The 23,778-nt window shown below is 36.9% G+C and overlaps 1 protein-coding gene across 26 annotated transcripts in view; it reads right to left on the reverse strand.

Annotated features, from left to right (window-relative positions):
• The window catches only part of PARD3 (par-3 family cell polarity regulator), a 443,789-nt gene that overhangs the window by 89,875 nt on the left and 330,136 nt on the right, over positions 1-23,778 (reverse strand). For 24 of the 26 annotated variants that reach the window (XM_072033793.1, XM_072033801.1, XM_072033797.1 and 21 more), the window contains one exon: positions 11,081-11,335. The exons of 1 other annotated variant lie outside the window; for it this stretch is intronic. In XM_072033793.1, the coding sequence (XP_071889894.1) occupies positions 11,081-11,335 (255 nt within the window). Of the gene's footprint in view, positions 1-11,080; positions 11,336-23,778 lie in introns of those variants that run through there. One more of the 26 variants, XM_072033802.1, reaches the window with a different exon arrangement.

The following is a 23,778-nucleotide window of genomic DNA, read 5'->3' on the forward strand; positions in this document are numbered from 1 at the left end:
GATTTTTTATACACATACTAACATAGATAAATACAAACATAAAAAATCTGCCAGCGAGACACATTCATGTGTCTGCATCTTATTCTGCACATGTGTATGTGCTCTACTGAATATGGATGCACACTCACAAATAACATGCTGCATAGACGATGGAGGTACGTGAGTGTGAGAGGGAATATTAAAAAAGGTAAGCATGAGGTCCAATATAGCAGGATTATTCCTGACACTAAATGCTGTCTCAGTTTTACCTATTTTCCTGTTAAATTCTGACATCTTAAGCTGCAGCGATTTTAGCTATATCAAAAATAGTGTAACTAATGAAAGCTAATGAAATTCAGTCTATATGAACTTTAGAAGAGAAGCAACAATTTAGCTCTGACGATCTACGCAAGACTTAAAGGACATTTTTTGAAATTCTAATTAGACTGGATTGAGGAAAATTGCTATGAATATAAAAAGAAAAAAAAAATGGTCCTGCCCTCAGTCACAATGGGTGCACAGTTTGGACATCAACTGCATCCACAAAGTGTGACAGGCTTTTCATCAGTGAGAGGTGATTGAAGAAAAATGAGGATTGTGAATTTTCTCCAACCACCCACAGAAAAAGTTCAGCGTACACTTCACCGCAGTGAGACTGGTTCAATCCACTGAATTTTGTTGATGCCGAGCAATCAATAATTTGTTGTTTAATACAGTATCTGAATTAAAAGTTTCCTGGGTACTACTCTACAGGGAGACCTTCCAAGAAGAAACAGGTTATGAAACTTGAGTTAAAATAGTAACAGAAAAGCATTTGGTGACTAAAATATTACCAGAGTATGGTAATGTAGACAAAATTTAGATGAACAGCCCTGCTGGAGTGAAAGGAACAATTTCTTTTAAGCGTACATCCTTTCACAAAATGCTTTGCATAAATTCCCATAATTGCTTTTTTTAATGATCCCCCAAAGACCTAGATAAAAACATTACTTACAGCACTGTTTTAATTCCAAGTTTGTTTTAGATGAACTAAAGTCTAACTTGCTAACTTCTCAATCTTACTGACCATAACAACTCTTTAAATTTCACTCGATCATCTCTGTGGTATTTTTACTTCACTTGTCATATATGCAAAGTAAAACTAAATGGGGGACCAGGTCAAATTTGTAATCAGAAGAATCTATCACATCCCTGGATGCAGTAGTACTACTGGGATGCAGAAACCATTGGTATGAAAACATTTGTGTATCATCTTTAACCTTAATAATAAAAGCATTTTCAAAAAGTATTCTGAAATAGGAATTGACCATACTAGGGCCAAAAAAGGAAAGCCACATGTTCTCAATTTTTCATGTCTGTATGAGAATTCATACTTTATCAGATACAAAGATGTAAAGAAACATTAGTAAAAGCAAATGTATGAAAAATTGCTTCTACAGAAAAGAAGCCTCTGTCTTAAGTACAGTTTTAAAAAAGTTGGATCAATTAGCAATCTGTGAATGCTAGAAACATCTTAACAATGTCTCAAAGATGAAAGAGCATATCACAGAATGAGGAAGGGGGGAAAAATTAAATTATGTCTGCAGTCATAATGAATCAAAGCCCAGAAGGTGGTCTCCGAATCAGCAGGTTTTGATGAAATATTAAGGAAAATGATTATTGATGAAAAATGAATAAGCTCTTTTTGATTTTAGCAACCTTTAAATCACACTTTGCTAATTAAAATAGCTTCAATGCATCCCTCCATTCCTTGATGGGCATTTAGCAATCGTCTGAAACGGGTGGGTTAATTTGACAACATTTTAGCAAATATGCACAGAGTTTATCTTAAGCAAGCAGACGCAGCACAGTTTAAGAAGATGTGCAAAATAATGCATCACATAATGTTCTGTTTCTTTTTCCTCTATTTTTTTCACACTATATCTATTATTACAATTACAAAATAAACTTCTGCTTGTTTCATCTGCAGCATACAATACCCCATGGTATATACTGCAACTATTAATGAGCCATGAACAACATCTCAGGAAATACAGACCCATGTTACTATTTTCTGTCTCCTTTGTTTGCCAGGTCAGAGAGTTTTTAGGACAATTACTCCTACTGCTTAGGAGGCCTGGTACTGTGGTCTTCTGCAAATAAATTTCCTTCCCCAAGATAAGTGGAAATTAGAAGTGTGAGGGACTTTACTTCTCATATACCTTGTGTGGCACAGGTTCTAATTGCTTTTTAGAATGTTAGTAGTAGTAATACTGCCTTTTCTTTTCATCCTAGTTCGTACTGTGCTTTCCTTTAAAGCTAAACCTATGAATGAGAAAAAGCTGTAATCGAGACTGAACTGCTGCACACAGAAGACATATCATAGCATGCAATGCAACTCAGGTGTGCCATGTGTTATTGTCACAAAACTATACACAAAAATTAAAATGAAGCAAAATCTGTTCTTTTGCTTTTGCTTTCATAAATTAAGCCCTATATGCTATATCACTGTCTAAACACAAGGCAGATGAAATTACCTGTCCATTACAAATACATGATCTATTTACTGTAAAAATACTCTATATACATAAGAAAGATTTCTATAAATGCATCAAACTGAAAAGCTGTTTAAATGTCACCAGTATTTTAAGGAGTGAAATATATATATATATACATGGCAAGTAAATAAGTCTTATCTTAGAATAACATTTTTCAGAAATGCATAATCATATAAAATAGGTTGTGCAAGAAGCTTTTAACACCTCACATCATAGTGTTTGAACCTTAAGGAACAATTTTTTAAAATAAGCTACAATGTATAATACTTGAGTAATAAGTGCTGTTTGCTGAGGGGACAGTGTAAAAGAATTAGCCTTCAGCTTTCTGACTAAGAACAAAATGAAATGAGATCTTTGAGCTACTTCTCAGTTTCTGGGGTTGTCAGCGTGGTATGTTTCATAAGCACTCATTCAATGAATTTACAAGATGATAAAAGGAATTAACATGAACACACATGCTAACCTATATGTAGCAATGTTATTTTCCTTCCTGAAGTTTACTGCAGAGGATTCCTTCCCACAGTTGTATTCCACAACTTCCTCTAGTGACAAACCACTTAAGACCATCCGCAGGATGCTTTCTCAGTCACGTAAACAAACAAGACTGTCCATAAAGATAAACAATGTAGTTAAATATAGTTTGTCTCATCTGTGAAACAGATACCATTCATAAGAAAAGAACAGAACACAAAAATCTCCAAAAACCTCCAAATCTAATATTCTAGATTAGAAGAACATATGTAAAATTAATTCTTACTTTACTTTTCAACTGATAAGCTGTATTAATTTAAAGACCTAACTTCAATTTGGGTATTTTGTTTTAGCAAGAGGAGAGATAGGATTTTGTGAATTCACAACACATCCTACAAGTTCAGCCTCTGCAATCCTCTCCTATAATCAGACAACTCAAAAATGCAAAACCTCAGCTTTTTAAATACATGGAGAGCAGAAGCCAGAATCTTTCACCAAAGAGGAACAGATGGGTTGACTGGAGGGACATAAAAGACAGAAGAATCATAAATTTGTGTTCCACTTAAAAAGGGCCACGTTCAACAGCAACAGCAAATTTAATTGATTAAATTATGGCATTCAAGTGCTACATAACATCAGTTCACCATCCAAATTTTGGTTAACAGGACTAGCAAAGGACAGATTTAAACAGTTTAGACTGGTAGGATTGAAGCACTTCATTTAAGGAATTGGTAAGCCTTTGCTTTTTCAGCTTTGCATTCTCAGATATTCTCTATAATTTTCTCAGGATGAAGAACTCCACATTTTATTGATGGCATCAGTGGGAAATAAAGATGTGCATGTAAGCTCTTTTTTTTTTTTTTTTTTTTTAACTACAATCTCAAGGTATACATAACCATTCAAACCATTCAGTGTCAGACATAGGCTTTTCTAGTTTTTACATCATGTTCTGTTTTATACTAGGATTTATCATTTAGGTTTCCTTCCTTTATTTTTAATTAAATGCTGCTTCCTACCATCTGAAGAAATTTAAAGGCCATTCTTTTTATCCAAGCAACAAAATGCATAACTGATCTGTATCTGTGTGTAAATTGCACTAATATCCCAATATTAAAAAAATATATATATAATTAATCTACAATATACTTTAAATACCAAAAATACTCTTAAAATTAAGAAAAGTGCCTGGTTTTGATCTACCTTTGTAACTACCTTGGCTCATCATAAGTGGTGGATGCAAAGAATTAAAGAATTGAAAATTACAAAACCAAACTGATCTTACTAATTACAGCACAGGGTGCTAGTTCACAGTGTCTCAGAATACGGGCAATAAGGACAGTCTGCCTTCACTGGGCCCTGTTTCACCTCTGTGTTTTGTAACCCGAGTAAAAGTTCATTTCTCTCTTATCTTTCTGTGCATTTTCCCACTGCTGCCATTTGTAGGATACCAACTTCTTCTGCTTTTGTTAAAACAAACAAATAGCTCTCATGCTTTAGATTAGGCAGCAAGTCAGCTTGAAGTGAGAGGAAGCAAAAATACCAGGGTTTAAGTGAGGCTGTGGCTGTTGTAAATGGAGAGTCGTGGTTCTCACAACAGTATCAGTGTTTGGTATCTATTTAAAAAAAAAAAAAAAAAAAAAAAAAAAAAAAAAAGCAAACCTAAGACTTTCAAGTAATTAAAATGGGAGTCTGAATAGAGTTCACTGTGAGTCTGCCACTTATTCCACCAAAGCAGTAACCCAAACAGGGAGTGCAACTGCATACTTTCACAATAGGGAGTCTACATAAATCCTCATGAATTTATATTAAATTTGTCTTATATTCTATCAAGATGGAAGAACAAAAGAAAACAACCAACCTAAGATAATAAAATACCAATGCTAATAGTGTCTATTGGGTTCTAAATGCATGGGTCTATGAGAGACCAAGCTAATTTTTAGACAGTCCTGGGGGTAAGGATTACTGGCTTATAGGATGAAGGGTAGAGGAACAAAAAAACCCCCAATGTGTTAGTGCTAACGTGAAATTAAACCCCATGAAGAGTCTCACAGAGGCTCTAACTAATCCTTCTCCAGGTTATCACAGAAAGGAAGAAAATACCACAATGACTTTCAGTTTTACTTGGGAGAGAACTGCAAATAGTTCATTAACCCACAGCTCTCCACAGGGTTGCTTTGGAAAGTCTGTTTGATGATCCCATAATGGCATATGTGCCGTTTTCTAGGTCAGGGAAGTCTTTGCAGAAGCCAAATTCTCATAGGAATGAAGCTTCATTATGCCTTGAAAGGGTGACAATCTCTGGAAGATAAGGATTTTAAACCTGTTACTACTAATTTCTGAAATATTACCAATTGTTTAAGGAGCCTGGAAAACGAAGGGGTGACTGCTCTGAAATGACTGCAAGCTAATCAAGTATTTATGGTATATCCACCCACATGAACAGTGCCTTCCTCCGCAACTACGCCATCCGTAGGACTCTGACGGTAGAGAGTGATAAATGGAAGGAAGAATGAGGATTCAGGACTTCGGAATACACTTCCACATCAGTGAACAGAAGTAAACAAAGGTAGGAGGGAAGAGCTTACTCATAATCTTGTTCAGCCTAGGCTGTTAGCTTTTTGAACAGCTCTACAGTTTTTAAATGTCATTGGCTAGATGGGTTACGGCACCACGGCCTTCCCCTTTGTGTGGTGGTCCTCAAGTCAACTTCTGTCTAAAACTCTCTTCATTTAAGAAAAAAGAAATTTCCTAGCACTTATGGGATGCATTGCCCTGAGTAATAACTCATATCTTCATCTATGGGACTGGCAATAAGCTCAGATTTCTATGCATAAATGATTCCGCAGACTTTAGGCACACTCCTATGACTGACACTACTAATAAAGAAGTTTAATATAGCTGCACAAGTGTCTTGTTTTTTTAACAAATATTTATCCAGGCATTGCAATATAGCATTTCATAGCTTTTACGACCCATTCTGCTATTGCTAAGAATCATTTTACACACACTAGAAAGACAGGGTCTGCTTTTAACATATTGCTATGTTATATTAGAATGTTTCTTTCCAGCTTCCAGGATTCATTACTCTCGTGCCAATTTAAGCACAAAGATACTACTGAGTGAATAAAAGTTAACATCTAAATAAAATGGTCTCCCTTTCTTTTTGGAAAAGCAGCAAGCAAAGTATGTGGCCTGACCTTAAAAACAACATTTTTGCCTCAGCACAGAGCAGATGACAGTTAAAGCAAACGGGTTGATTTTCAGTTCCCAAATATTCCGTTGACATAACTTGATTCCACTTCTGATAGAAAAGAAACCAGTTCATAAAGGTCTCCCTTTCTAAAATGAACAATTTTTTTTTCTTTTTAATGGTAAAATGCATGCAAAAAGCATATGATTATGGTATTTATGTTTCCATTAAAATGTCCTCAGCAAGCTGTGGGAGTCTAGCCTACTATTTTCAGGCTATTTAGATTTACAGCAGCACAGTGCCTATTTTATTTCAATTATATTTCAGGACAATGCACTCTTGGTGGGAAATGATTACACAGTGACAGCCAGTAAACGTCCATTAGGAGTTGTCTTTCTATATACTGCTCAACTATGGGTGTCAGGTGATCACCATAAAACCCCATTGTATAGCATCATTGTCATCTACATGAAAAATACTATTGATCAGTAGTGCAGCTTCTCTTCCGTGTGATGCAAAACATACTAGAGACATTTCTCAGTTAAAGTAAAAGCTTTATCCACAAGAACACAATTCTCAAGACACTTCTTTCCAATACTGTAAAATAAACATGGATTATACATTCCACCTAGATTTTGCTCCAGTAATGGCTAACGTTAAAAGTTGCTAAATGAAAAAAATGCTTAGCATCCTGTCTCTGTAAGCTATTGATACATAGGATGGAGCTAACGTAGCAAGGGCAGCTGATGGATAAGCAGCTATCCTGATCACCAAACACCCCCAACAGATTTTATTTGTTTATTTATTGCTAGAGTTTCATTTCTACTAAGCAATAAATTGCTTTTCTGTTAAGGAAAAGACTCTGCTTTAATTCTTTAGGATCAGGATCAAAAAACACTTTCTTGGTGCTACTAGAGAGAATTGCTATGAGTAGTATAACTGGAATTTAAAATGTACTTCAAGATTCACAGGATCTATACTTGCATATGGATTACATATGGAAGGTTCTTTACTTTGAGCTTTTAATTTCAACTACATATTTAACAGATAATAACTAGCACTAGAAGAAGAAAAAAGCCACCAATATCCATCAATGATTTATTTAATTCTGATCCAACACAAATCTGCATTAAAGCAATTCTAAAACAGTTCCAAGTTGTAAGGAATTTTGAGTAAAAATTTACTATTTATAGGCTTTTATATATATATTTATATATATATATAAATAAATATATATATAAATTTATATATATATATAGTTGGTAAGATGTTTGAAGCAATGTTACTTCCACACATACACCAATCCACACATACACCAATGTGCAAGTTTCCAATGAGTAAGTCAACAGCTCTTTCTCCTTTGCTGTATTTTGGCATTGTACAATCCATTTTCTAATTAAGAGAAATAAACGGACAAAATGATTAGGGAATAAACACTTTTTTAAACTTTTTATTGTTTTGTTCTATCTGCCAATTAATGTGCGCTTGGGATATGGACAAATATTAAATACATTGAAGAAGGAGAACAAAAGCACAGGCTTATTTTTAACCCTGGTTTCAAGTTAGGTTATAAAATACTTTGGGGATCTCTGCCTGACAACATGAAAGTACCACCTTTGGGTGCAGCTTAGTTAGTTGTAGTCACCCTCATAATATCCTAAATTTTGAAAAAAATACATAAAAATTAAAAAAAAAAAATATTCTGACAAAGCAGTTCATATACTTGTCCTCCACTTTGTTATCATTCACACACCATGACATGGTTAAATTTGCATCAGTTGGTGGCATGTGTTCATGAAAATAAGAGAGAAGCTTGAAGAATATTAAATAAAAACAAACCCTGACAAGGCCTCACACACAGATGCAGTAATTCACTTGCAAGTTAAGGAAAAAATTGTCATGTGTTCAACAATGGTATGCAAACTATTATGGGACATTTTGTTATGGGCTTCTTTGTAAGAGACTTTTAAATAACCTTTTGGACATATTTAAATGTCAGATTGTGTTTGGCACTAAGCACCAAACTGCAATAGAAATAACATTTCCCATATAAACAAGGCTGCTTTTAATATGTATGTGCTAAAGATTTGAGACAGCCTGGCCGTTACCAGCTCCTGGCAGTTCAGCACGCGGGCAACGTGTGTTAGTGATTTCTCTTCCCATCCACAAGGGCTGGAAGGGACGGCTTCTATTTAGGTAACCTCTGAAACTCACAGAGGAAGGAAAGGATGGCAGGGCAAAGGGGTAAAACAGGGAAAGTAACACTTGGTGCAGGTGAACGCTAACATAAATGGTGTGTTAAGAACACAGAGCTGTAACCGACTGTTTCTCCTCAGATTTCTTGTGGCATTATGAGGATAAATCAGCCTGCAGAGAAAAGAGTTCCCTGGAGAAAAGCCTCATGAAGAGGCACGTGGATACTTGCTGTGGCAAGAGACATTACAGGAGATGCCATGTGAAGGGGGAAGGTCTCAGTGCTAGAAAGGGACAGCAAGAAACAAGTGGTGATGTACATGGTGTGAGAAGCCAGATATCCTACAGACAGGGTGACATCTCATCTAACAAGCATCTCAGGCCCACACAGGCAGAACTATTCCTAAAAATGATGTTCAGATTATATTTCCTTAATACATCTAAGAGGAAATTTGTAGAATGCAGAGCAGCCTTGGGATGCTCAGCCACAAGCTCATACGTGGGTTCTCCCAAACAGATACTTCAGAGGACATCGGTAGTAAGTAATAACCTTTTTCCATCTGAACTATTTATTTCCAGGTATTCCTTGCTGAATGTCCTATATCATTCCCTTATCACTAAACCAAGGATGGTTTTTCTTGCCTAGTGGGAGGTGTCCCTGCCCACAGCAGGGGGGTTGTAACTGTATGATCCTTACGGCCTCTTCCAACCCGAATTATTCTATGATTCTTGCTCTCATACCTGACTTGTGTTTTCTACCTCTGCTCCAGCCTGTTCTGCGTGCAGGGCCTGCCCTTTTTTCCCAGCATGATCCAGCTGAGTGAGTCGGAGCCCTCTGTGCTCCCAGGCTCTAGCAAAGCAGCCTGAATGTGTGAAACTGCCACACTGCTCTTCAATCCCACCCTTATCATTAACATCAGGTTCCCTCAGTACACCGTTATCTTCAGTTTTACTCACTCTCTTCTGGCTCTTTTATCAGCAATCACACAGAGTTAGCTAGGTCACACAGGTCTTATACTTCCCCGTGCCAGGTTTGCATCAAAGAACTTTTTTTTTTGTTGATGTGACATAGATGCCATTCAACTCAGGCATGAAACACTTTGGTCTAACAAAAACAGCCGCGAGAAGCACCACGTGGCTGCCATATCCAACCAAGCTATCTTGATTTCCAAAATAACAAAAGCACTGAAATGTCAGGCATTTGGGCATACCACGGCTGGTCAATATAAGGCTAGGTAACACAAAATTTCAAGGGCACAAATGAAACTGTGTTTTTTTCAAATCATTTTGCTCCCTTCACTGAAATAACATACATATCTACAATACATAAACATACATATCTACAATATATAAACTATGTTTATTTAATACATAGACCTTTTACACAGCACAATACAGAATAACTGTGTGAGAAAATAAAAAGGCAGCTGTGCTACTCATTTTTAGTGAAAATGTATACATCTGAAATGTCCTTATTTGTCATGTCAGACAACATTATATTTTTTTGCCAATATTATGCAAAGAAACTTTAGTAGATATAGCAGAGGGTTAAATACACCAAGCAGTGCTCATTAAAAAACTTTTAGACAATTAACTGGACTCTGCATGACAGCTGCTTTCCTTAAGTACAAATGACTCTATTTAACACTCAGAACAGAATAGGCAAGATCAACGCCACTCCATATGGAGAGCTATACAGACCTCCAGCACTGTAACCAAAGATACTGTTCTGATCATTTAAGCGAATGTCCAGTATTTTTCTTCTGGAAAGAACGGGGTAGAAAACAAAACTACAAGTTATTTTACTATGAGCTAAATTAATAACCTCTGAATGAGTTAACAATACCTCCTGTACTAGGATTTCAATGCTCATTTTTGTAAAGCTGAGAAAATGCAGAACTTCAACATCATAGATGTCAGCCAAGAAAACAGATGTATTTCCATTGTTAAAGTGCAAAAAAAGCTATTCATTTTGCCTTTGGTTATTTCTACTTTATGCTAGTTTGCATGCCTGTTTTTTAGCTTCAGGTTTTTGAATGAACTCAAAACTCCATCAACAGAAACCAGAATTTTGCTGGATTTCAACATAAAACTTAGCATGACATAGTTCAGACAATGTAACCCCAGGAAAAGTATAAATCATAAGCTACAGCCTGAGAAGAGAACGTAACTCATAAGTCAAGCTTGGAGTTTACTCAGTTGGTCTGTATTTTATCACAAAGTTCCACCCACTATACAGAAGTTCAGGACTGTGGTAGGACTAAAATCCAGGTAAGCTTTAACCAGGTAAAATCCAGGTAAGCTTTAACCCACTTCTGCTTTAACAGTAAGAACTTTCCAAAGATTTCGTAATTTCTTTGAATAGGTTGGAAAGGTGGTATTCAACAGTCGTATTAGTTAGAGTTGTGATAAATAAATAAGCTGATGTTACAAGTTTGAATTTAAATTGAACAACAAACAGGGGCTCTAAAATTCAAAACCAACTGAAGACTGAGAAGAAAATCTGTGGCTCTGCGGGATAAACTTTCAGATCCCATTCTGCCACAGTTTGATTTGTGTGAGCTCAATACTTTTCTGCATAAAGGCTTTTAAAAAGCCATTAATAAAAATGCAGTTCTGACTTGCCAATTGACGTACAGTCATCTCCCACAACACAAGCATTAGGAGGGTGGATTTCAAAAGAGCATATTGATTGCTGTCTGGTGCCTACCTGTCTACAGGTGAAGACTTTGAATTCCGTGGTTTCTTCACTTGGGCGTACAAGGCTTCAACTGTCTGCCCTTCCCTCGGGCTCTGCGGTCTGGTGGTCAGCGTTATCGTGCCGCTATTTGAAGAGTCATAGGAAGCAATCCCTGCATACATTGGGTCCGCATCACAGCCAAACGTCCGGTTAAAGTCCTGTATCTCAGCATAGTCCCGTTCACGAGCTTGTCTCTCTCGAAATTCTCTAGTTTTTGCTTGAATTCTGAAAAATTAAAAGAAGGCTGAAACTAATTTTCCCCCCCTTTCATCTGAAAGCAGCAGTTAACAGACACTTTGGGCACCCATCCTAATGAAAACCACTGACGTGTTTCTAGTTTCAGTTTGTCATTGAGTCTCAGGTGTACATTGGATATTGAAGACTAGATCTAAGTAATGTCATGATCAACAGTGGTCTTTAAGAAAGAAGTCTGATTATCCACAGCCTTTTATTTCATTATCAAGTGAAATAAAGGACTAGCCATAGTTCTCAGAGTTTATTGGTTGTTTCATGCGTCTTAGGATGTTTGTGCTATTACCTGACCTGTCCGAGACAGACACGGTTCATATCATCTTGTAGTCCATCAAAACCTGACAGATTTAGTGGTTCTAATGGCTGTCTTTAGAGATTAATGTTAATGTACTTTCTTGGCCCAATACTACAAAAATCGTACTTTTTTCAAAATTTAAAATCCCAACAAGAATAAAACACACACATATATATGTATGTTATGTATGTATATATGCAGTAAACTGTAGAAGCAGTTTCTTGTACACATTGTTTAAAATGTGTTTGATTTGTTTAATATGTAAACAAACAGAATCTGGCACCTACTAAAAGTGGGCAGTTTCTTCACAGAAAGTATCAACATGTGCATTATGTTAAAGTTACAAATGAAAAGTGATGCTACATTGGGATTTTGTACACAATTGCATTTGTTTAGCTCTATGATTAAAAGTGACAGATAAAAACAGGCAACATTTAGCCATCTGACAAACACAAACTGAGTACAGGTCATGTTTTCAAAGGCACACAAACCTATTACTAAAATTTGATCTGGGCTTCAAAGTTTCATTGGCATTTTAGAAAATTTGATGTATCACACACATACACAGTGAACTGAAAAAAACAACAACCCTCTTCCCATCAGTCTCCCCAGACCGATTTAATGCTCTGTCATCATCGCAAAATGAAGCACTGAGCTGTCTCCTCCCTTCCATTAGTAAAATGTGCTACTTTTTCATCTAATACAGTCATGGCTATGGTGTGACAACATCTATCCATCCCGGCTGCAGCTCTGTGCACCCCCCTGCTACGTGCCATTTCCAAAGACAGCTTGCTCACCGACTGTTACCAAGAGCAGCCTACTCAAAGCCTCTGTCTCTTCGGAAAGCAAGCCTTGCTTCTTCCGAAAATAGAAAAGCCTTAAAGTTAGGTTACTTTTACATTTTTTTGGAAATTTTAAACTTAGCCACATGATATTCAAAGACATCCCTTTGAAAAGGGGCTACACAAAGGGCAGGATTCGGGGTACAGTTTAAGACACTACAATGCAGGTGCCTGCAGTAGGTGAGTTCACATCAGCTACATGTGCGAGCTCCTGTTACAGCCGAGGGAGCTGTAATTCAGCAGACTCCAGAGAGTTACAGTGCTGCTGTGCCAGGCAGCGTGTCCTAGCATGAAAAGAGTCACTGTACAGATACTTGTGACACTGCTGTTTAGGCCTCCTTTGGGAGTTTGGATAGCCAGCCTCAATTCAGCTGCTCAAACATGGGCAGCTACAGCCACCGGGAGCCCCAGGAAACACTGCTGGACCTCCAGCTGCAAGACAAGGTCTCCCATAGGTCCCCGTCACATCTGCCAGCCCTGTGCTGGCATCTCAGAGACTGTGACAACTCAAATGACACAAGACAACTGTGTATGAGCATGAGAATCCAGCTCTGAGCCTGAATGTGAAAGTCTAAATTCAAGTGTCTTCATCAGACTGAGCCCCAAGCAAATTATTCTTTCTGTGCTAACAGAGATCCTGGTAAGAAAAAAGGGAATAGAAGGGTGGCACAGAAGGCAGACCTATTTTCCTTAAAAATCCCACAAGTATTGACCAAGGGTACTGATCTGGGAGCAAAATTGACCAGCTGAACTCCCTTCAACAGTCAGCAACATCTACATAAATGGTTCGGTGATTAATGTAAATGCCCTGAATTACACCTCAGCCTAATTCTTCCTTCTTATGTCCACTACTACTGGCATGTAAACCACAAGTCTCACTCATATTCAGTCCCAGTGGAAAGAAAAACAACCATATAAACAAAAAGAAAATGTAAATAGTAGAAATCTGAGAAAAATTAACTTAAGCCAACATAATTTTTTAATTATGCAATTTTCATAGTCAAGATTTTTCTTTACAGATTGCTTTTTATGTTAAGAGGGGAAAAATGGACAAGAAAACTACAACAATGTTCAGCTGACAGCACACTCTTCTGAAATTTCAGCAACCTCCAACAGGATGTTTTTTTTTTTTAATTTAGAGTGACAAAGGACACAGGCTTAAATCCCAAACCCATTTCAAATTTAAATTGTGTCTATTTTTAAAATATAAAAGATATACTTTACATAGTCCTATATTCCAAAGCTGCAATTCAGAAACATTACAGCCTTAATCACTTGGAAGGTGTAGAAGGAAAAATAGGCCTGGAGATGACCTGTACTTGTTGATTTCATCTCTCTGTAGATTTCATTTCCAATTTGTAGTCCTGTGTTAATTACCCCATGGCAGAATGTATTTATCCCTTTATAAATCTCCTCTGAATGGGAAAAGCAAAAGAAAACAGCAATTTTCTAGATATTGCTAGATTCTGGAATGTAATTTTAATTTCAATGGTAAATGTATCATCAAATATTTGAACACTGGCTGACATCAATCTGAGCAAAAAAAAATATTTGTGTATATTTGTGTATTTTAGTGCATGAAATTTGACAATATAGCAATAACGTGGCACCAAGTAATACAGTCAGGAGAAAACATTGTTACCTGACATGCTTATAAAACTGAATTATCTGGTGATAACTGGTGATATTGGCCTCAGTGTCATACAGACTGCCATGAGATGTGCCAGTGATTGTTCTAATTTCTGACCATGAATATCACTTCACTCTCCACACGTGCAGACACTAGGGTCCCTTGTTTCATGTTAACCAAGTTTTCTCATGTATCTACTTATTGGCTATTTAATACATTTGAACTCTTAAATAGCACCGTTTGCAGCATAACATTAAGATTTTCCCATGCATGGTTCAATGAAGAATACTTACTCCTATTCAAGTGGGAGAGAACTGATTGTTGAAGTGTTTTGCAAATAATTATGTTCATATCCACCAGGAATTTTTTTAGAACATTTTCTACAATTGCTAATAAAATGTGTTAATACACATACACAGTATTAAAAATCAGAGCCCAAATGCATTATACATCTTCCTGTTAATTATAACCAAAGTATTCAGTAAGCAGTTACAGTAAGTAACATTTACAAAATCAGACCAAAAAATGAGACTTACAAGACTTCCAACTATACTGATACCCAAAATGTGATTTTTATCTCTTAATTAATTTTCTATGTGTCAAGTCTAAACCACTGTATAAGTCCTATTCCCCTGACAAAAACATAGGTATTCTGATTATTTATTTTTGAATATTGTTTAAAATACTGCTTTGTTTCTGTCTTCTTCAGGATATGTTATATTTAATATTAACATTAAACATTATGTCTCCAAACTCAGAAGAACCAAATGACCAAAGAAAAATATGTAGACATACTCTTGAAAAGAACAGTACCTAGCAGCTAAATATTGCTCTATCCCTTTTTCACTTGAAATAGTTTTAAAATCCAAATACATTTTTATATAAGTAACTTGAACTTAATACTACATTATTTTTATATAGAGTGCATGTGTATGTGTGTACACATGGTGTGGCTTAACTCTTCCATTAGTATATACTGAATTAAGTGCACATACGGAAAATGTCAGTGCAGACTACTGTGGGAAAGATTAAAATGATTATGTGAACACACTGTAGTGCAGACAAGAACCTGGAATTTGCTGTGTACTTCAGCCCTAATCAGCAGTGCTCTTGCTATTGAAATGCCGTATCTGGAGAAGCATTTGACCAGAGTGCTTCAGTCTCACAATGTGGATATTCGTATTAACTTGTCTTCACTGAGCAGTGTTGCTTTATGACACGACACAATAAAAACGCATATGTCTGAAATTTCAGATCAGCTAATTTTGAGGATTTATGGCCTTCCTACAGATTCTGTATGGGCTTAACAATGATAATAATGCTTAGCATTTATATAAGTCTTTTCATCTTGAAAGAATTTTGCAAAAACTGCTAATAAATTTTGCAGTGTTTAAAAGGAACTGAACTTTCGAAAATACAAAAGCTACCCCAAGAAGTTTCTAAACCCTTCTCGCTGAAGTGTTAATATTGAAAATGTCAACAACGTACTGTCGTGCTTTTGAGACTCAAATTATAATGTTCAGTAAAGTATAAACTATCCTCACGCATTTGTGTGGCATTCAATTCAAAAGCTAATGATAACTGCTTCGAATGACAATATTGTTAGCTGCAGAACTTCCTATAATTGTTTGACGAGCTTTTCATTGCAAGCTAATCCAGTAATGATAGACATACCCATTGTAGAGCAATTCTTATGCATGGGAAACAGTGGTCACAAATGTAAAGGAAAAGCTTTTGCTTTGCTGTCTTCAGCAAAGAGCAGACACCTTGTTCTCTTTTCAGAACTCTGTGAGTGGGATTCAGCTGTCAGATGAGGGAAACTGCCATTTTAGACACCCAAATTTAGGTGTCAGCATGTGTTTTGGTCTGACAGTAGGGCTGGTCTAGATTCACACACCAGGCCACGGCCCGTGGGGCCTGGCTTCTAATGGATGTGCCAAGTGCACCTCCCTCAGCCACAAAGGTCATTTAGCCTGGTAGCTCACATGTAGATACCAAATTAATTGGCTAGTCAAATCTCACACCCAGCCAAACATTCACACCAGCTATGTGGGAGCAAAATTTTAACTTTTTCCATCAATAGAGAACTCCAGACTGTGATGCCTGCAGAGCTCTTGTGAGAAAAAGTGAACAAGCAAAGTTAGCAAAAGAAATCAACCTTAATTTCAAGTAGCATTAGGAGTGAAATAATAAATATATGCCCAGTCCCTTAGAAGCACCAAGCCCACTTTGGAGGATTTTTTCATACTAGTAATTTAGATCCTTTAAAAACTGACTATTCATCTTAATTGATTAATACAGTATGGGAAGGATATTCATGGCTAACACATTACAGTTGCTGTTGCAATGGCAGCAACGTCCTCCCACAAGAGCAGAAACGAAGTTGGCTGCTGTTTCTGGTGTGCAATTGCTTGGTCAATTCAATTAATCATCCTGCTGCTGCCAGGACTCAGTGATTGCCCAAGTGATTATCCACAACCTAGTCTTTTCCACCGAGGCTTGCTGATTTACAAAATCGGTATTGAACACTTGCAATCCACATATGTGAGGTGGCTGACAATGTTTATTAAGGATAGAAACAGCATTGTGTAAGGACAGAAGCTAAATGACAAGCCATCCAACACTGCCAGTTCTCAGTTCTTCTGCCACCAGACTGGCATTCCTCTATATGATGGATTAAGAACAGAGGAAAAACAACGAGACATTTATAACACCAGTCAGCTTGCCTAAGTTAGTCGGATGGGATGACAACATTTGGTCTAGTTTTTGCCAGATATCGTTTCTAATAAAAAGGTCTGGAGGTGCACTGGTCAGTAGCCAGACCTTGTCAATCATGTCCCCTCCTCCCCTGCTAGTGAAAAATACCTTGTGGGTATAGCACGCTAGCGATAAGCCAGGTCTCACTGCTCCTCCTCACCCTCCCTCTGACTGCCTTCAGTGCTTTAATGGCCGTTTCCCTAAATTTTGGCAGTCAAGCCAATATGGGAGTTTGTCCCCTTCTGTATTTTTCTTTGGCCTTTGGATCCAAGCAGAAATTTTCTGACAACTGCTCTTCTAACAAGGGTACCTTGATTATGGACATTATTGTGATTTCCTTCTGAACCTGCATATTACACTTAGCTTTTCTTATTGTGATTAGAGCTAGTCAGTTATCATAGTTATAACCATTATAACAGCAAAGCTGCCTTGTTCCTGGGGAAATCATTCTAAAGGATTGCTGTGGGCAATGGGTAATCATGAGCAGCAACAAGCTGCAAACAGAGACACCTTTTCTTCCTCGTGTGTCCCTTCTATTTCATTCAAAACTTAAGAATGTTAAAAAATAAATAAATAAAGTACTGCTAAGTATTTTTAAATTGGAAAACAACCTTTTGAAGTTAATAAATTAAAAAAAAAAAAACAAACAATATGATGTGTGCACGCATATGTATCCAGTTGCCTAAAATATGACTACTTTGACTTTAAGCACTTGAAGAAACATACACAAAATGTGGTCAGATAAGCACAAGAATACAGGGTCAAAATCAGAAAGGCCAAGGCATAACGTGAGGTAAAAGTAGCAGGGAGCTTTGAAGATAACAATAAATCATTGTGTAATTGCATTAGCAGTAAAAGGAAGAGCAAAGAAAAGGTTGCTTCCCTGCTCAGTAGTGAGGGAACGATATTGACAGATGATGCTGAGGAAACCTAAGGCTTAATTTGTTGTTTTTTTCTTTTCATCTATCTTCACTAAAATGGTTGATTGCAAGCAAGTGGCCAGCACTATTGATATTGCCACCAATAACAAAAAATATCTCAAGTCTAACATCAAAAGAAGTAGCTAGAAACTGGTTAAGCTAGTAAAGCTATTTGTACATCCTGCACACATCACTGTCTCAGATTGCCTCAGACCTTTTCCAATAATTGTGAGAAGCTGTTGAGGACAGCCAAAGTATTGAGAGACTAGAGGAAGTCAACATCCCTTTGGAGGAGCAAGAGAATTATTAACTCGTCAGTTTAACTTCAGTCCCCTGAGAAACTTTGAATCCAACTATCAGTAACCACTGAAAAGATAACAGGACAAGCAGTAGCCACCATATCAAGAACAGATGTAGTCAAGGCAATCTGATTTCCTTCTATAACACAGTAAAAGGCCTTGTGAATACAGGAAAAACAGTAGATCTAAGGCTAAGAAAAAACGGCAACAGGATGGATGCAATAGGTTGAACTGGGCAGTTCCTACAAAGTATCTAAAGTGTAGGTTTCAGCAATTCACAGTCACACCAGGAGGACGGATTGTGGCATTTTCTACATGGATCCCTCCCTGAGTTTGCTCAGGGTTTTCATTATTAATTAGGATGCTATTGAATCTGCACAAAGCCCAGATGAACAAAATGAACAATAGAGGAAAGGATTAAAATTTCAAATGCTCCTGAAGGACAGAGTGGACTTCAAAAATAGAATTAACTTCAATAATAACAAGTAGAAGGTAATTTACATAGAATAATTAAGCATATCAATTAGAAGTAGGAAAAAAACTGTGAGCTGCTTTTTCAGGAATGGATCTGGAAATTGTACTGGATGACAGATATACACAGGTTAGCAATGTCAAGCTGCTGTGGAAAAGAAAAAAGACAGTGGGGACATAATAGCAGTCTCCTAATACATAAGGAGGAAAATTACAATGTCTTCCATCTTTAATGCAAGTATTAGGTATTTAAACTCCAGCAATAATGACTGAGCCTAGATATTGTGGGCAGGGGAACCTTCTAACTAAGGGAAGCTATCGAAACTATATCATTAAAAAAAAAAAAAGCATTAAAAAAAAGGATGAAACAAACATCTTGCAGGAATGACATACAATGGAGATCCAACCTTGGAAAAGTGACATGCCCTCTCCTCTAGATATATAATGCTACACTTTCACAGAAATTTTATACACATGTATTTTCCATGTAATATTTCTACAAGAACAGACTAATGTAACAGGGACTAAATTTTTATAAATAACAAACAAACTAACAAAAACGGTGTCCACCACCTTGAAATTAAAGGAATACACCCACACAGTCATACAGTCTTATTTTTTTCCTCCTCCAGCAACCACAGCATATTTGCCAATTAGAAAATGTGACAGTGCCTAGGTCTCCCTGCAGTTCCCCCTCTTTAAATCCCACATGCAGAAGAGATCCATGAGAATTTCAAAAACCTTTAATGAGCTACAACTGAGGAGGGATGTAGTTAAAAAAAAAAAAAAAAAAAGAAAAAAAAGTGATTACTATAAGTGCCCTACTACATGTATATTCAGAAGAGAACAGCATGCTCATTTTTGTAAGGAGTCATAAAGAATGCTGATAGAGAAGGTAACAAAGTAAAATGAAGATGTGAAGAAATGAAAAAAAAGCAGAAGATAAATATTATAAGTAGATAAAGTGCAAACAGAAATTTGAGACCAAGTGACACTGATGAAACTAAAGGAGACACCATAATTGTTTTCTCTAACCTCTACCTTTTTTTTTTTTTTTTTTTAATCTCTGACCTTCTTGAGTCACCAAAGTTTTTCCAACGTGAAGATACATTTTCCCTTAGCAGAGTATCTCAACCCTGCTTTCTCGGATCTTGGAGTAAATCAGTGAATATCCCTGCTATTTTGAAAAATAAATAAATAAATAAACAAATAAATCTGTAAATTACTACGTTACTTGCATTTCAATGGCACTTTTAGACTGCTTTATCCAGTTAATAGTCTGCAGCATTTGGGGGTCTTGAGGTGGAGGGTATACCTGCTGTGTGCTGTGATGTCTTTAAAGATATGTTCCAACCAAAGCCAAATTTATCAGGTACATAGGCAGGATAGCAGGTCCTCACATCCCCAAAAGAAACACTACAAGGACTGATTTTTTTTTTTTTTTTTTTTTGTCTAATTTTCATGTCTGATCCGAGGGTCAGCAGCCCCAGCAGTGGAGATCCCCCAAATGGGCAACTGGAGCAGTAGCCCAATTCCTGCTGGGAACCAGGGTGCATCAAAGAACATCATTGCTCTCTGTGAGGAAAATGGATTTTTTTCTTCTGCTTTATAAAAACAAACAGATTAGCTGATATTTGCACCTATGAGACAGATCCCTGGTCATTAGATTAATGTAGCTCTAACCTCCTATTAGCCCTTTTGGACTGAAGCAGTACCGAAGCAGATCATGAGATTCAACTATAGCTAAAACATAACTTGGAAAAGCTCCTGCTTTAAACCCTACTCGCTTAAGACTGCTGGTTTTCTCTCTCGGAGAGGTTTTCTGGGCAATTTCTTTCCCGACAATATTTTTTCAACAGGAGAACAAAGACAGCAAGCAGCATGAACACCTGAATGCTGCAGTTAGATATGTAAGGAGCAGCTGTTCTTGTATGTGCAAGAAGCTAATGACAAAGACATACCATATATCAACTGCTACCATATATCATACCACATATCAGATCAGTCATTCACAGATGCTACAGGCAGTAACTGGAGGCCCAGTTACAATGCTGTCATCAGTCCATTGAGCTGACCCTCTCCAGCATCACCCTCCTTCAGTCAGCCCAGTAACATAAGTGGGTATGAAATACTGCCACTAGCTCAATTTCAGGTCCGTTATTCTGTTTCTAGAGTGCTATGTTGAAGTAGCCTAATCCTGAAGTTGGAAAATGAAACAGTGCGAAGTGACAAAAGATTACAATGAAAACCCCTACAACAAAACAAGGGATTATGTGGGGAAGGGAAGGGAAGGGAAGGGAAGGGAAGGGAAGGGAAGGGAAGGGAAGGGAAGGGAAGGGAAGGGAAGGGAAGGGAAGGGAAGGGAAGGGAAGGGAAGGGAAGGGAAGGGAAGGGAAGGGAAGGGAAGGGAAGGGAAGGGAAGGGAAGGGAAGGGAAGGGAAGGGAAGGGAAGGGAAGGGAAGGGAAGGGAAGGGAAGGGAAGGGAAGGGAAGGGAAGGGAAGGGAAGGGAAGGGAAGGGAAGGGAAGGGAAGGGAAGGGAAGGGAAGGGAAGGGAAGGGAGAATATAGCTTTTATGTCAGTATTTTTTGCTTAGGATCAAAAGTTGGCACCCATTAACACCTCTCAGAATTCACTTCTAAAAATCCTGATGGTTCGCAGTACTGAGTGACAGCATATATCTACAGCATGGCCAGACACTGAACTAGGTTTCTTATAACCCATTAAGAGGTTTGTATTGCAAGGTTTTGTAAGTAACTGGTTGCAAAATAAAAGGTGAGATGTGGTGTGGACAGACCTGTCTGCCTGTTGTGAATGTGTCATTAGGTATCTTTGTAATTAGTCAGATAGTTTCTGCTGTATCTAAAAATTAGAACAAAGAGAGGTTTTAGTGCAGTAGCTTACTGTAATAACCTATAATAGTCACTGTACTATAGGTTACTAACCTCCTATAGGTTACTATAGTAAGCTACTTGACTCCTATAGTTGAGTCTGGAAAATCTAAAGGGTTTTCAGTTATGTTCAACTCAGCAACAATACACACAGCCACATTCAATAAGTCAGTAATTATTATTATGCTACAATTTCTTTCATTCTTAAATAAGTATTTGCTACACAAACTCTACCACTAACAGCATGGTTTATCAGTCAACAGAGGACAGGCTGTTGTCCTACCTAAAATTCTTGGCATTCAAAAAGTGAATACTACAAACTAGTGGCCTTTACTTAGAAGTAACAGAATGCTGAACTTGTATGATCTGCAAGACACCTTAACCAAATTTATAAATCAGATTACAAAGACCAAATAAATTATATTTTTAGACTTATGGCAAAGGACTTGGCCAGACCTTGCTCAGTACAATGTCTTGAATCTCTGCAGAAGAATAACAGTGAAAATACATTTTTAGTGTGATATCTTATAATCTCAATCTGTATACTTACAAAATGTACTTAGAGAATGTAAGGAGCTTTGTTTAAAAAACATCTCGGCAACTATTATTTCACAAAAGCTTCAATTTACATATCTCTGGAAGTCTGTGCTTTTATGAAGTGGAACTGCTCTGAAATATTTTTCCAAAGCTTAATGTTCTCATGCTTCACTTCTGTGTTTTACAAAAAATACTGCTGTTGATTTGTTTTTCACATTCTGCACCCTCATCCTTTATGTAAAAAACAAATGCCAAAAACAATGCTGCAAGTCTCAGTGAAACTGGAATATCACTTCACAAACAGACCCCATCTCAAAATAAGTGACAATGAGAAACACGTTGCTTTGATTTTCTGATTCACAGAGAAATTATTTTTTTTCCTCTGCTCTCCTATGAGCTGGGAAGGGGGTAGAAGTTTTATCAGAAAGGATTTTATGCAAGTCACTTTAGAAAACATTTATATTCTGAATGTTTGCAATAATTATGCATTTAGAGTTAATATTTCTCATGAAAGCTGTAAAATGGCATCAAAATACAGAAGCAAAGAAACTGAAGTTGAATCTTTGCATTATTTTAAAGACAGATAGCACTTAGGTTATATATGAAGCAAAAATTCTCTTCATATCACAGTATGTTGTCTCTTTTCCTAAAAGTAAGATGAAACAGCTTCATGAAAATATTTTGCTTAAGGGGAAAAAGTTGGGATTTTCCAATAAAAATATTATGGTCTCTCTGGGAAATCTGGAAAGACACCAAGAGTGTCCTGCTGTTCAGCCCCCTACTCCATCTGATACTTTAACAGTTCCAGATGGCCTTTACTACAGGATGACCTCCCCTCTATTCTTTTATTATGACCTTTGGGTCACAAATTATCCATAGGATGCTGCTGTCATTCTGTAAGACACTATTATATCTTTCATCTAACGGATAAAGATGCTTAACATTAAAACACATCTTTGTTAGGGTGACCTTCCAATGATGATCAAAACAGACAGTTATTCCAATCAACGTCACTGCTGGAGAAAATATGTTTCATTTTTTGCAACACTGACATTGAGGCTACACTAAGGCGTAGTTTTAAATCAGATCACTTTTAAAATTGTACTTGGCTAGAGAGCACAGCACAGTATATTATACTCATTTAAAATATAAAAAATATTGCTGTAATTGCTTTGATGAGTTATGTCGATTAAAGGGACATGGCAGTTTGTTGTGTGTTTGTTTTTTTTTTTTTTTAAGTTATCGATGTGGTTTTCATGTAAACTTCATTGATAGGAGGTAATAAAACTTTATGTAGTGTTTATTAATTATTTGTCTTTCTCTATAATCATAAATGGAACTCACTGAACTTGCATACGAAAATATAATAAATAGTCCCAATGTACTAAATAAAGTAATAAGGTTAATTTCTTTCCTGCTGTCAGTAAATTCATGTTAGCAGTCTCTCGTCAGCTTGACATCAATTAATGATTTTAATTCCAGACTCTTGTCACAGTACTCACCACCCTTTCGTCTAATTAAAATGGATGATGCATGATGAAGGGAAAACACAAGACTTCTGTTCTTGTTGTAACATTTCTATTCATTAGTATACTTTTACAACAAAAGGCTTGTGGCTTTAATGGCACTAGAGAAAGATGAAGAGAAGTTTATTATATGTTGGAGATAAAGACTCTTATACCCTTAGGAAACAATTTATGGAATGACCGAAACATTCAGGAAAAGATATTGGTGTTATTTTAGTTACTAATGAACATACAGAATGCTTCGCTCTAA

The sequence above is a fragment of the Anas platyrhynchos genome, chromosome 2 (genome assembly GCF_047663525.1).
Source record: "Anas platyrhynchos isolate ZD024472 breed Pekin duck chromosome 2, IASCAAS_PekinDuck_T2T, whole genome shotgun sequence".
Lineage (NCBI taxonomy): Eukaryota > Metazoa > Chordata > Aves > Anseriformes > Anatidae > Anas > Anas platyrhynchos.